At 36.3% G+C, this 15,927-nt stretch overlaps 1 protein-coding gene across 4 annotated transcripts in view; it reads right to left on the minus strand.

Moving 5' to 3' along the window:
- WRN (WRN RecQ like helicase) overlaps positions 1 to 15,927 on the minus strand; it is a 149,333-nt gene that overhangs the window by 7,092 nt on the left and 126,314 nt on the right. For all 4 annotated transcript variants that reach the window (XM_064368777.1, XM_064368775.1, XM_064368776.1 and 1 more), the window contains 2 exons: positions 11,882 to 12,013; positions 8,645 to 8,807 (listed from right to left, as the gene is read on the minus strand). In XM_064368777.1, the coding sequence (XP_064224847.1) occupies positions 8,645 to 8,807; positions 11,882 to 12,013 (295 nt within the window). The remainder of the gene's footprint in view (positions 1 to 8,644; positions 8,808 to 11,881; positions 12,014 to 15,927) is intronic.

Here is a 15,927-nt window from a genome sequence, read left to right on the forward strand (position 1 = left end):
GGAAATGGAGTAAAAACTTCCCTTGGGTATCACCTGAAGCCCCTGCCTCCAAGATCCAAAGTCAGGTCAGTACTATTGACACTGCGTAAATTGTGTTTCAAACTGTCTTTTGTGGGCTCCCCTGAGAATCAAAACCACCATTCACAGAATTGTTCTAAAGGAAATTGTGCTTCCAATTCCAAATATCGATTATAATTAGTTTGCTCTTAAAATAACTTATTCTCATCACTTCTTGGCCTTCTGCCTAAGATCAAGTATAAAAATAATTTATTCTTTAAGTAGAAGCTAATCGCACTTGTAAATAAGACTCTAATAAAAAGGATTATTTCAAAGGCTATTATTGTAATAACAAGAGATATCAATTATTTTAAATACATATTAACTAGAAGAGATTTCTGGGAACATATTTCTTATTTTCAGAATCAAGAAACTTTATGTTTTTCGCAACTCAACAGAACTAATTCAGACTGTGTCAATTTCTTGACACCTTCTAAAATTATGTAGCACTCTCCTATAGGCAAGCCAATAATTATGTTTCAGTGCTTCCTTCCAACATCACATTCTTCTGCAATGCTCCAGAGGGTGGTAAACCCAAGTAGTTTAGAACCTACTCATTCATCTTCACCCAATTTACAAAACATATCAAACATTTGACACCCAATTCAAATTAGTGATCAGAAACCAAGTATTTTTCAAATGACAACCTGAAAAGACGTTTCCTTTTTTAAATGTGGCTACTAGAAAATTTTAAATTGCATACGTAGCTCACATTATATTTCTACTGATAGTGCTGTTTTAGGAAGACCATATAAATTTTCCCACACTTGAAACCAAGTAATACAACTACAATGCATTAAATTCATTTTCTTCTGCAGGTATTTAGAAATTAGAAAAAAATAAACTATGTACGATTAATTTCTTCATACTATAAATGTAATATTTACAAACCAATTTAGGGAAAAAAACACAAGCTTGAGCTATTATCATGCCATGGGCTAAACAAATTAATTGTAAAAGAAAAAATAAGACATTTTATTCTCTTTTGAATCACTTTATTTCTAAAATTAGAATGTCCTTTTCATAAAATTATGATACATAAACATCTGCTTATGGTGTTAAACTACTATTAATGATTTAAATTTAAATGTATAAAGTTAATATAATTTCTAGATATAATTTAAAAATTCATACATGTTCCTAATACATTTCTATAAATACCCTTTATATTTCTCTGTAAATTCATCCTGTATTTTATATATATGCAAATAAGTGGCATTCAGCTTTAACAGGTGCATCTTATTCTGCTCTAACTTCCCATGTAAATAAGTGCTGAAAACATCTACTGGAGAATTAATGACAACACTGGCTACATGCCTTCAGTGTTTTAAAAGGGATCATATTACCCTTACTCTCCTAGTAGACCCCTTGGAAGCCACTCTTTAATTTTCCAGTTGCATGCACATAAAGAATGGGAGAATAAAATTCATCAAAATGCTATCTAGGTACCTTATTCAATGCCTTCATTTATTATTAAGCATAGTTAGAATCCCAAATCCATACACAGAGTTTAAAATTACATAAACAAGGAGAAACTAAAAGAATACAAAGGTACAAAGCTCCTTTAAATATAGTTTTCCAGACAAAACCTACTTAACAAATAAGACTACGAAAATAATAGCTACATTTTCTCAATTCATAATTACTCTATTTTTAGGTAAAGATTGTGTCGTAATAAAATAGAGGAAACTTCTCAATTCAGGATTGTACAAAGTTCAGATTTCAATCAAACTTGTTTTTTATAACACTAAATTATGTGGCATGGCTACAGTTAAATAAAACATGAAAATAACATATCTGAATTGTTATTATGGTATGTATATCCTCATTCCTTGTTATTATCATTTATAATCCAACAATGTTTTCTCCAGTAAGAGAACAAAGAGTATTTTATAAAGGAAAAATAAGAATCCAAAAGCACAATCTCACATCGATAAATGATAGTTTGGTGATTATAAGTGTACTATCAAAAGAAATAAAAGAGGGCCGGGCTCAGTGGCTCACACCTGTAATCCTGGCACTTAGGGAGGCTGAGGTGGGAGGATCACTTGAGGCTAAGAGTTCAAGACTAGCCTGGGCAATGTAGTGAGACCCCATCTCTACAAAAATATTTAAAAATTAGCCAGATATGGTCCCAGCTACTTGAGAGGCTGAAGTGGAAGGACTGCTTGAGACCAAGAGTTCAAGGTTGCAGTGAGCTATGATTGTGCCACTGCCCTCCAGCCTGGGCAACAGAGTGAAACCTTGTCTCAAAAAAAAAAAAAAAAAAAGCTCATGGTTATCACAACCTTCTTAACCTCCTCTATTTTGGATTTAAAAGTAGGCTTCAAAAATATACGTTTTCATATTATATGTGCAACTGCATACAGCGTATTAACAGGACAATGAAATACGTTTTTAATAAGTATATCTTAAGAATTTTTCATTATATTCTGCTTGATTTTAATATTTCTTACTTTTAAAAGTTATCTAACATTAGAAATTAAAATTGCAAATCTCAGAATGTAGAAGGTACTAGATATGGTAAGGGGTATTCAAAGGCACTCAATACATAAAGATATGAAACTGATTATAAGTAAGTTAATTTGTTTCACTCATCAAGTTAGAGTTTATATATCCATATCCTATATCAGGATTAGAAACTGCATATTTCTTTCAAGTTAATTGGCATTACAACTTTAACACTAGTAAAAAGAGAAACTTGCTCAGTCATTAATCTTAGACATGATATTAAAACAGTTTTATAACTCTCTAGGTCTCACATTCCTTATCTCCAAAACAGGGTGGGAATAGTAAAGGGAAAGTGTAATCATTTCCAATTTCATTTCCTAATCTAAAGTTCTGTAACTTTGTGCCTATATGATTTAGAAAGCAAATTAACAGCACTTAAATTCTTTACCATAGGCAAATAAAACAGATGTTGTCAATATAGACTGAATAATATGAAATTTTCCTTTACCATTTGACCCTGCTCATAATGAACTGATGTTAGAACATCCATTTAGGACATCAAGAATATATGCCCAAGAATTCTTTAGTGTGAATGCGCGCGTGCGCGCGCGCGCACACACACACACACACATCATTATATAAACTGCATGTTTCTATAAAATAGGAAACCTTCTTTCTTATGTACACATTAAATTCATATATTCTAAAATGCCTATTAAAAATGACAGACTACAAAAATAATCATATTTAGAGGGTATGTTAAGATACCACAAAATTTTACCATCTATGTCTTCAGTCATCATCATCATCATCATATTCACCACCACCACATATTACCAGTGTGCCAGAGCTTTCTGAACAGTATCTAATTTACAGTCATGCATAATGATGTTTCAGTCAACAACGGGCAGCAAACAGGAACAAGTATACATTACATTATCATGGAGCTGAAAAATACCTATCACCTAGTGACATCACAGTCATCATAACATCACAATGCAAAGCATCACCCATGTGTTTGTGGTGGTGATGGTGTACAAACCTACTCTGCTGACAGGTATAGAAGTCTAGCACATACAATTATGTATAGTACATAAACCTGATAATGATAATAAATGCTGTTACTATGTTTTTGTGTTTGCTATACTATACATTTTATCATTGTATTTTAAAAGCTCACTGTAAAACAGGCAGGCCCTTATGGAGGTGTCCAGAAGAAGGCATTGCTATCATAGTAGATGACAGCCTCATGCATGTTACTGCCCCTGAAGACCTTCTGGTGGGACAAGATTGCAGGTGGAAGACAGTGACACTGATGATCCTGATCCCACATAGGTCTTGGCTAATGTGTGGGTTTGTGTCTTAGTTTTTAATAACAACAACAAAATGTATAAAGTAAAAACATTTAACAAAATTAAAAACAGAAAGCTTATAGAACGATATATAGAAAATATATTTGTACAGCAGTACAATATGTATTTTAAGCTAAGTGTTATTACAAAAGAGTAAAAAAAATTTAATTAAAAACATTACAGTAAGGTAAGGGTAAGCTATTAGTGGTGAGAGAAAAAAATTTTCAGACTCTTATTTTAGTCTCAAGGGTACATATGCAGGTTCGTTAAATAGGTAAATTCATACCACTAGAGTTAGTGTAGCCTAAATGCAGTGTTGATAAAGTCCACAGCAGTACACAAAATCCTCAGTCCTCAAATTCACTCACCACTCACTCACTGACTCACCCACAGCAAATCTCAGGGTGCAAGCTCCATTCGTGGTAAGTGCCCTGTACAGGTGTACCCTTTTTTATCTTTTTTTGTTTTTGTTTTTGTTTTTGAGACAGTCTTGCTCTGTCTCCCAGGCTGGAGTACAATGGAGCGATCTCCGCTCACAGCAACCTCTGCCTCCTGGGTTCAAGCAATTCTCCTGCCTCAGCCTCCCGAGTAGCTGGGATTACAGGGGCACACCACCACACCGGGCTAATTTTTATATTTTAAGTAGAAACGGGATTTCACCATGTTGGCCAGGCTGGTCTCAAACTCCTGACCTCAGGTGATCGGCCTGCCTTGGCCTCCCAAAGTGCTGGGATTACTGGTGGCGTGAGCCACCGTGCCCAGGCCCCCCCCCTTTTTTTTTAATCTTTTACACTGTATTTTTGCTGTGCCTTTTCTATGTTTCACTACGTTTACATACACAAATATTTACCACTGTGTTATAATTGCCTACAATATTCAGTAACGTCACACGCTGTACAGGTTTGAAGCCAGGAGCAACGGGCTATGCTTTATAGCCTAGGTGTGTAGTAGGCTACACCATCTAGGTTTGTTTAAGTTCATTCTGTGAGGTTCCCACAACACGAAATCACCTAATGACACATTTCTCCGAATTCATCCCCATCATTAAGTGACGCATGACTGTATTTCTCACAATTCTATAAGAGAGGCAATATTAACTCTCCCTGTCTTAGAGATGAGAAAACTGAGGCTTAGGAAAATTGGGTCACTTGATGGAGGTCACAGAGCAATGAAATGCTAGAGCCAAGGTCTAAATACAGATCTGTCTATTGCCAAAGCCTATGCTCTTACTGACTAGACCAACACTACCTGTAAGTTTCAGGATATAAAGAAGGCAGCTAAATGACAGCAAAAATGTCCATAGAAAAAAAGGGGGGGAACTGCACAAATTCTTTTTTTTGTTTGTTTGAGATGGAGTCTCAGTCTGTTTGTTGTCCAGACTGGAGTACAATGGCGTGATCTCAGCTCACTGCAATCTCCACCTTCCTGTGGGGGGTGGTTTTTGCAAGCGATTCTCCTGCCTCAGCCTTCCAAGCAGCTGGGATTACAGGCAAGCACCACCAAGCCCAGCTAATTTTTGTATTTTTAGTAGAGATGGGATTTCACCACGTTGGCTAGGCTGGTCTCAAACTCCTGACCTCAGGTGACCTGTCTGCCTCGCCCTCCCAAAGTGCTGGGATTACAGGCATGAGCCACCACGCCTGGCCTGCACAAATTCTTTCAGAGAATACTGCCTAGTACTCGACATCTCATCAAAAGATGCAAACTGCTTTAAGTCCTGAGAGACAATACATTTCTAAAGGAAAAAAAATTCCTGACTGTGAGCATCAAGAAGACATTTGAGTCTTTTTGGCTTTCTCTAAAATGCTATCTCATTCTGCACTGGAGAAACAGAGGTTTTGACAACCATAAATCTAATCCTACAGAGTAATTACTATTTTCCTCCCTCTGCCTTAATTTCTGAAGTTAGGAAGATTAGGTGACTAGGAGAGGTGGCCAGCTTTCTGTTAACATGCCTCTCTACCCTACCTTGGATGTTTTACAGCTCAGTTCAGGATTTGGCCCTTAGGTTTTCAAATTTAGAAATCTAACTTAATCTTAGGAAATCAGTATTAACCAGGTTCACCAAATGCTAACTTAATAACTTACATCATTAATTTGTATGTATCACACAGATAAATACTCAAATTAGCATGACTACATGCATTCCTTACATACAGATCTGCACAGGAGGTTATCATCAGAAAGCTAGGAAGTAATACAGAAGCAGAATTCATTATTTGAAGTATTCCTCAAATATAATTTTTTCCCAATTTTTAATGCCTGTTATTTCTTCTTGTTGCTCAAATGACATTGGGTAATTTTTCTCCTTTTATCCTTATTGTGTTAATTAACATTTAAAGATTTTTTCCAATCTTGAGTCATTTTAGTATTCCTGCACAAACTAAACTCGTCAGGGTTCAATGTCTTTTTTTTTTTTTTTTAAGATGGAGTCTCGCTCTGTCACCCAGGCTGGAGTACAGTGACATGATCTCGGCTCACTGCAACCTCTGCCTCCCTGGTTCAAGCAATTCTCCTGCCTCATCCTCCAAGTAGCTGGGATTACAGGCATGTGCCACCACTCCTGGCTAATTTTTGTATTTTTAGTAGAGACGAGGTTTCACCATGTTGGCCAGGCTGGTCTTGAACTCCTGACCTCAAGTCAACTGCCTGTCTCAGCCTCACAAAGTGCTAGGATAACAGATGAGTCACTATGCCTGGCATAATATCTTTTTTTATATATCTAATTTTTCGGGGGAGAGATTTATTGTGCTTATGGGATAGCTTTGGTCTTTTAATTTTCTACCTCAGATTTTTATTTTCTGATTTTATTATTTTTAATTATAACTTTTATTTTAGATTGAGGTAGTACAGGGGCAGGTTTGTTACATAAGTATATTACAGGATGCTGAAGTCTGAGGTATAATTGATCCCATCACCCAGGTAGTGAGCATAGTACCCAATATGTAGTTTCTCAACCATTATTACTTCCCTCCCCTCAGTAGTCCCAGTGTCTATTTTTCCTTTTTCTTCTTCCTCTTTTTCTTTTTGAGACAGGATCTCACTCTGTTACTCAGGATGGAGTGTAGTGGCATGATCACGGCTCATTTTATCCTCCAACTCCTGAGCTTAAGCTTTCCTCCCGCTTCAGCCTCCCAGGTAGCTGGGACTAAAGGTACACGCCACCACGTCTGGCTAATTTTCTTGTTTTGTAGAGATTGGGGGGATCACACTATGTTGCTCAGACTGGTCTTGACCTCCTGAGCTCAAGCAATCCTTCCATCTAGGTCTCCCAAAGTGCTGGGATTTCAGACATAAGCCACCACACCTGGCCTGTTCTCATTTTTATATCCAAGTGCACCAACTTTAGCTTCCGCTTGTAAGAACGAACATGTAGTATTTGGTTTTCTATTTCAAACATGTCATATTGACATACCTTATAAATAGGTTATTTATTTACTCTACTTGGAGTCCCCTGGCCACTCTCCTGAATCCCTGGAACTTAGATGACCACTACCCCAACTTGCCTCCGTGTCTCTCCTTTCCCTGTGCTTCTACCGTGATCAACGGAAGTGAAGAAGTGTTTGTTCTTTGGACCTTCAGTCAAGTCATGCTCAAGCCTAGAAATAATCCTGTCTTCTAATTGACTTATTTTTGTTCAGATCCATTTAAGTACAGTATTGACTGTGCTTTCAGAGAGTTATCTTCCAGATTCTTGGGGGGAATTGTTCACAAGTGGGAAAGACGTTGAGGTAAAAAGTAATTATCTGCACCGCAGCTTTGGAGATGAGGCTTTTGGTATGGCCACTACTCTATCCTAACAGTCTAACGAAATGTATCAGAGTTATTGAGTTATAAGACCCCAAGTTTGTATTTACACATGTAGGACAGAAAATCCTCTAATGCACCTCCTCTTTACTTCTGCTAAAAAAAAAAAAGGGTAATAATTTAAAATATTTCTACAGGGCAAGCAAATGGGCTTGCTCCCTGTGAGCACAGCTGAGGTCCTGCAGCAAAGTGACAGGAAGTCCTTCTACATGGGGGCCCATAGAACTTGGTCTGTCCCTTCCATGTCATAGTAACTGATACCAGTGACTGTGTTGATTAGAAAGGCTATTCAAGTGAAACCAATGGCAAGGACTCAGAGGGTTTAGGGAAGAACTAGGAGTCAGGAAGCTACTAAGAACGAATGTGGAGAAAAATGTGGTTTTTGCAAGTGGTGAGGTAGAAATTAGAAAAAAATAAAAGTGCACTGTTTTGGATGGTGGGGAAGTTGTAGCCTTAAGCTGAAAAGGAAAATAAAAATTTCTCAGTATGTTGGCCGAGTGCAGTGGCTCACATCTGTAATCCCAGCACTTTGGGAGGCCGAGGTAGGTGGATCATCTGAGGTCAGGAGTTTGAGACCAGCCTGGCCAACATGGAAAACCTTGCTGTCTCTATTAAAAAATACAACAATTAGCTGGGCATGGTGGTGCACACCTGTAGTCCCAGTTACTCAGGAGGCTGAAGCAAGAGAATTACTTGAACCCGGGAGGTGGAGGTTGCAGTGAGCCAAGATCATGCCACTGCACTCCAGCCTGGGAAACAGAACAAGACTCTGTCTCAAAAAAAAATTTCTCAGTATATTTTCCTCTGAGTGATAATGGGAAGAAAGACTGTTTTCCGAAAACAAGGAAAAGAATCACAAAAGTAAGGTTTTCATAACAGCATAAAGGATTAATGCTGTTAAAAGTGAAAAAGATTAGCAGATTGCTTGTTTACTTCATCAGGTCATTAAGGCTGCAGAATAAGGTCATGCTTCTCACCTGAGTTGATGGGAGGGTTTCGGATAACATCAGCAATAATCTTCTGAACCTCTGGAGTCAGGCCTGCTCGCTCCAAATCGAGGGGGCAGCCAGCTTTCACCGCTTGGGATAAATGCATGCCAACTGTCATGAGAGGCAGAATCCTGCTCTCAGCTATGCTCTTCTAGAGAAAGAACAGCAAAAGAACCCAGTGAATTTTAAAAGTGTCCACTCCACTCATGGAAAGACAATGTCCAAAACATTCAGGTAGTAAATGCACAGTGTGAAATAAACAACGAACTCAATCTTTAATTTTCATTTTCAGAATTCCTTTAAAACTACCCCCATTGGAGGAAGGCAGCAAATCACGCTGCCATGTGTGTACCTATGCAACAATCTTGCATGTTCTTTACATGTACCCCAAAACCTAAAATGCAATAAAAAAAATTTAAAAAAAAACTACTCCCATTATAGCTCTCCATAGGTTCTACTTTTTATACTTACACTGTATTGAATAAAACAAAATCACCCAGCTTTACTATTCAATCCTCACCCCTCTCTAATTATTCACTTTAGAAAGCCATTAGTGACAGAGAAGTCATTCTCTGTAAGTCTAATAGTTGTCACAACCTCTGAAAACAAAGTAAACTGTAACCCAATACTCTATACACTTGAAGTAACACATGATGCTCTGGTTACATGAATTTCCAAGAAGACAAATCCTAAAATGCTTATTGATAACACAAGGCTCCAGATGCATTCTATAAAAGGTTCCTCAGAAGACTTTAATAGGTGTTTGAAATTGGCTCTATTCATAAAATAATAATAACCACAGTTTCACAAGGGCTGTCAGCATTTTCCTACTATTGAACTTCACACGAACAGCGCTACATATTTATACAGTTCTTTAAACAAATGTGGCTCCAAATACATTTCAGATACTTATTAGGTAAAACATTCTTTGAAACACTCAGAAAGCTTAGTCACTCAGCTCTTATTTCATGATCCTCTCTTTCAATACATTTTCAAAGTCTGAATTTAGACTGTATTTGCATGAATGTTGACATCTTCACAAAACAGAGCATTTAAGGCAATGTTTTTCATCCTTCAAAGGTAGGTTTTAAATTACTTTCATTAAATGTCTACTAGAAAAGTGTGCACCATGTGTGCATAATATCAGGGTTATTCGATACCAGGTTTCAAATTACCTCCAACTAATTGTAGTATTGCTCCTGATTAATTAGTCTAAGCATGTTTAATTCTGTGGTTAACTGGCAAGACACTCTCAGACTCCTGGGAGGTAAGGATAATTAAACCACCATATTACACTATATAATACAACCAAATAATAGCAAAAGACACAAATGAAGATATAACAGTCTTCACATCTTTAATCAGGAATACATAAACTAACACATGAAACCTCATATTATGGCTGAGCATTAGAATACACTTGATTCAGAAAATTTGGAGACAATGCCAAATTTTCTTAGTAACTGTTTTCATTTCTACTATATATAAATGGTCAAATTAGGCATATATAGGCATATTTAATATGTACATGTAAGCTATTATTTACATAAGAAATTGAACTTAAAATTCCCATTTATTATGTGATTTATTTCAAAAATAATATAGTAAAATTATTTGGTTTCTTGGGCAATGGCCTTTGTAAGGAACTTCAAGAAACATGATTGTCAAATTAGAACATTTATTCAGTAAGATAAGCTATGGACTGCTTATTCTTATTTATTTTTAAATTACAAAACCTGAACAAAAAGTGTGTAACATAGGCACTAGTGGATGGAAGCACAGACAACAGAAAAGCAGGCATTGGACCAATATCACTTGTTCCAAATCAACTCAATGTCAATTCAATCACTTGTTCCAAATCAACTCAATGATGGGAACTCAGACTTAATTGGAAGCTTCATTCTGTCCCATTCCATTAAAACTTACTTTCCGGGGGCCGGGCGCGGTGGCTCACGCCTATAATCCCAGCACTTTGGGAGGCTGAGGTGGGTGGATCACAAGGTCAAGAGATCGAGACCATCCTGGTCAACAAGGTGAAACCCCGTCTCTACTAAAAAATACAAAAATTAGCTGGGCATGGTGGCGCATGCCTGTAGTCCCAGCTACTCGGGAGGCTGAGGCAGGAGAATTGCTTGAACCCAGGAGGCGGAGGTTGCGGTGAGCCGAGATCACGCCACTGCACTCCAGCCTGGGTAACAAGAGCAAAATCTCCGTCTCAAAAAAAAAAAAAAAAAAACTTACTTTCCATTTTATATACAAAAAAAACTCAACAGTCTTAAAGATTTATCTTAGATCAATGAAGAAGCATTACATATGGTCTTTTTTTTTTTTGAGATAGAGTCTTGCTCTGTTGTCCAGGCTGGAATGCGGTGGCACAATCTCAGCTCACTGCAACCCCCGCCTCCTGAGTTTAAGCAATTCCCAAGCCTCAGCCTCCCAAGTATCTGAGATTACAGGCGCGTGTCACCACGCCCGGCTAATTTTTGCATTTTTGGTAGAGACAGGGTCTCCCTGTGTTGTCCAAGCTGGTCTCAAACCCCTGGCCTCAAACCCCTGGCCTCAAGAATTCCGCCTGCCTTGGCCTCCCAAAGTGCTGGGATTACAGGTGTAAGCCACCACACCCAGCCTATGTATAGTCATTTTTTACAATAATTAGATTGTTTTCAAAGAGCATCAAAACAGTACTAGAAGAGATAGAATGAAACACAATTTTTTAAAAACATATTTCCAGTTGTTTGGCTATGCTTCCAGAAATCCAGTATGTATTTTTTGTACACATACAAGAATATGTGACTAAGTAAGAATGCATATGCACACACATATACATCTGTATGTTTGTTTTTCTCACAGTTTTGCACCTTCCTTTTTCTTAATGTATCTTGAGATTGTTTCTTAACACTGAGAATATTTATAGTTTTTAAACTATTAGTCCCATTTTAAAATACAGCTGTTGTAGTATCACTGAGCTACAAATATGTTTATCAGTACCCCAATACAACCTCTAGAAGATATTCATGGTCAGACTCAATTTGCTGCTATTACTTAAACAGGGAGGCTTAACAGAAAAAGAAAACAACGTTCTCTTTTAAAACTAAAGATAAAATGAGATTTATTGTGGGGTTGGAAGAAATTGATCCCAAGTCTGAGCTTTAATACTGAAAAGCTGATAAAACACAAGTTTAAATAAACTAAAAAAATTCCCTGTAACTTGAAAGTAACACTTACCAAAGGCATCTTCTTTTCTTGGAATAAAGAGTATGTGATGGCCATAGACTGTGAAAGTGTGCTTATTTTATTTTTTGCTACCAGACTCATCTTCTGTTCTTCTTGAGGTTTTGTACTTGAAAAGAGGTCTGTCTACAGAATTTTAAATGTAGCACAAATGATCAGTAGTATCAGTATAATAGAATATAAATATGACCATTAGCCATTAAGAAAAAAATAACACAAGTTAAACCTAAGCAACAAATAATTCCCTCTTTTATGGGGAGCTCAAAAAGAAGCTGGATTTTTAACGTATTGATTTAAGAAGGTAAAATAAGGCTAGATCACACACATTTTTAATAAAATATTTGTAATAACAAACATTTCCTAGTCTTTAACCAATAAGAAGGACTACTGAGAAAAGGAACTATAATGTGACCCACTCTGTCTTTAAATAAGTCCCTAGTCCCCTGGAAATGAATACCAAATGAATGAGTGAATAAACAGAATCAATATTCGAATTTAGGTACTATAGCCACTAATATAAAGAAATATAACATTCTCTCTACATATCTAATTTTAAGCGATACATCCCAACTAGAAATCTAAGTATTCTATAAAATCTTAAATATGGCTCCTTAAGAAATTTAAGAGAAAAAAAAATTTAAAGAAAAAAGGGGGGAACAATTGAAAAACAAGATTAATGAAAAATAATTAAATCTTTTTAGAGGCTGAATAAAGGTAAAGAGACAACTATTTTTTTAACTACACATAAAAGGTAAATTAAAACAGCATACTATAGTCATAATAAAACCTGTAACAAACTTAATAATTTAAAGAAGAGCCTAGTCTCTTGATGAATAATATTGGTATCATTTTGATAAGGTATTTATCATGTGGTCTACTATATATGTATACATATATGAGGAAATGTGTCTATGAGCTTTTCTTTTGGAAAGAAATTTACTTTTTGTTTCCATACTCTGTTATTAGGGAGTTCAAGAAATTTATTAGTTGAGTATTAATTTACTGCTTGGTGAGAAACATAAATGTTTCTGTTTTACTTTTTACATGCTATATAGATGATGCCTAATGTTAGAATTTAAATGATCTGACCCAAGGTAATAAAATGTGCTTGCCAAACCTGTCGGGGGATTATATTTTACACATGGAAGAATCTCAGAGCTAAACTCTCACATCAACACAAAAGACCATGTCAATCAAATAACCCTAGCAGTGGAAATTTCATGTTCTGAGCATATGGTGGACCTAATAAAACAGTCTCAAGGGTTGCATGTTTCTGTTTCTATTTTACAGCTTCAGAATAGCTGCATTTTGCAATTTTTAGGAATTCTATCAAGACAAAATAGGTATTTACTAAGGAAGCATTGTTGGCTGTTCAGAGTAGTCACCCCACTATGGCATCGCCATGGTCTAGGCTGGCATTTCAGTACTCATCCTCACAATCTCAAAAGTCTAATGTGTCTTGTTACAGCAGAGTTGCAATACCCATCTGTTGAACTTAGTTTTATGTGTATGTGTGTGTATATATATCTGTATACATATTAGAAAGCAAATTCATTCATTCATTAACCTCTGAGGCATAAAACTGGACAGTTTCACTTGGCCCAACCAGGCTGTTCTGTCCTATATAGAAGCCAGGACACCTGAAAGTTGTTAGCAAGTTTGGAATACAACAAAGACACTTTTTTTCTATCACCCAGGCTGGAGTATTACGGTACAATCATGGCTCACTGCAGCCTCAAATCCCCAGGCTCAAGCAATCTTCTTACCTCAGCATCCCAAATAGCTGGGATTACAGGCTAGTACCACCACGGGTGGCTAATTTAAAAAAAAAAAATTGCTTTTGTAGAGATGGGGTCTCACTATGTTGCCCAGGTTGGTTTCTAACTCCTGGCCTCAAGCAATCTGCCCGTCTTGGCCTCCCAAAGTGCTGGGATTATAGGCATGAGGGCTCATACCTCGCCATAAGGGAACTTCTGATAGTGCCTTAAGTAGTCTCTAATAACAAAGATTAAGTTGAGGCATTCTCCTTGCGAATTAAACTATAATATTCAAATCTAGTTAGCGAAAAATGTCTTTTTATCTGAATAGTGCTTAGGTAAGCTTTGCCAATATTGCCTTTTCTATTTCTATCTTTCTATAATTGACCACTCATCTTTTTTTTTTAAGGTTTATTGTGGGAAATATCAAACATATACACAAGTCAAGAGAATGCTAAGATGTGCATCATCCAGTTTCAGCAATTGTCATTCATAGCCAATCATATTTCATCAACACCTTCAGGTATTTTCTAACTACCCTGCCCCTACCCCTGATTTTTTTACATATATAATATTTGTACATATTTGTACCATATATGTTCATATGGTCTTTTATCTAGACTATGATTTGATTAGATTTTCGATTACTAGAATCACATTGTAGCCCTACCATCCTAAGAGTATTACTTCAGATAACTTTGCCCAGTATTTTAGATATCCCTAAACCCTTTAATTGTGCATTTATGGATGATATCATTATTTTATTCCATAAATTCTCCAAAAATATATTTATATACAAGTATTTTAGCATATTTTTCCTAAATGGCCATCTTAATGTGTTTAATACACATGTCGTATTATAATTTTTAATGTGTACTGTGACAGCAAGAAATTTTACTTAAAATTTAAAATATATATATATATATATTCAAGGCTAATGAAACTCATGAATAACAAAACTTGCTTAATAAACATTAAAGTTGATTCATTTTTTTTAAATAAATGGTTTCAATTTGCAGAATAACGCAAATATACTTTCTAATCACAGAAATTAGCAGTCATCTTCTGTATCCAGAAGGTTCATAAAGGTTTCATACCTATTATGAATTTACCTTTTGCCCTACTTCAGTTTCCTCTCCTGAAGGGGAGTTGGGAGAGATCACTCACTCATTATTAAATAATATCACTAATTCATAAAAGAAGATACTACTGTCAAGTGTCCAAAGCGAGGGAACTTACTCAATTACTGCTGGTAGGTATGACAGTCTTTATCAAACCATTAAGACATTAGAATTTCATTTCCAAAAACTCAATAAGAAATAAGAATTTTCACATGATGTCTTATATAAGAGTATGAAAAGGAAAATTTAAAGTTGCCAAAGATATTCTATATCAAAAGAGGGAAATGCTACATTGAAAAAGCAGAAGGGTTTTCTACTTATAGTTAGAGAAAGATTTTTCTAAAGTAGGATCCAACTGTGCCTGCCCAAAGCTTCTAGGAGCTTCTTGGAAGTAAAACATAGTCCCTTAATACTGCCTTGTATGTGTTTAACTCTTCCAGCGTTTTACACTCATCCCATGTCTTTTATTTTTGTAATGTCATCCGTTGTTTCCTGGATGTGGAGAGGGAAGGAAGTGTCATTTCCACGGTGTAGCTGAGAAGGTGGAGACCCACGGAAGTTAAAGGACATGTGCAGGTTCCCCAGGTGAACAACTGTAAGGAAGAACTAAAGTCCTGATTCCCTGACTCCAAGACCAGGAGTCTCCCCTCTACCTCCCACTGCCTCACCTTCTGCAGAGTATACACCATTGAGTCTAATACATGGAGTTTAGAGAAAATTCCAAACTTCTGGAAATGGTCACTTATGGCAGGATAAGCAGTAATAAAAGGATATGAAGGAAATGCTATTAAAACTGAAGAGAATAATATGAAATTCACTTACTATCAAAAGACAGCATTGCTGAAAGGGGAGGGGGGATTAGAGAATACGCTAAACCAAAAGAAACTGGCTGAGCTCCTGACCAACTCATAGCAAGGATAACTTTTCAGCTTTAATTTCCAGCTACCACATTTGAGTGTAAAATTATATTTTATCAACCTAAAATAATGTTTCAAATTTAAAAACAAAACCTCCCAATGAAACAGAAAGACGTCAGCAGCCTGGACAACTACTTTTTAGTATCATCTTTAAAAGTAGATAACTGACATGTTTTTACAACAGATTGTAAAAACAATCTGAATTCATTTTCTAAGTGTCCAGTCTGGAAATGCAAATAAAGTGA

The sequence above is a fragment of the Aotus nancymaae genome, unplaced genomic scaffold (genome assembly GCF_030222135.1).
Source record: "Aotus nancymaae isolate 86718 unplaced genomic scaffold, 86718_ANA_hifiasm-v0.15.2.pri h1tg000079l, whole genome shotgun sequence".
NCBI lineage: Eukaryota > Metazoa > Chordata > Mammalia > Primates > Aotidae > Aotus > Aotus nancymaae.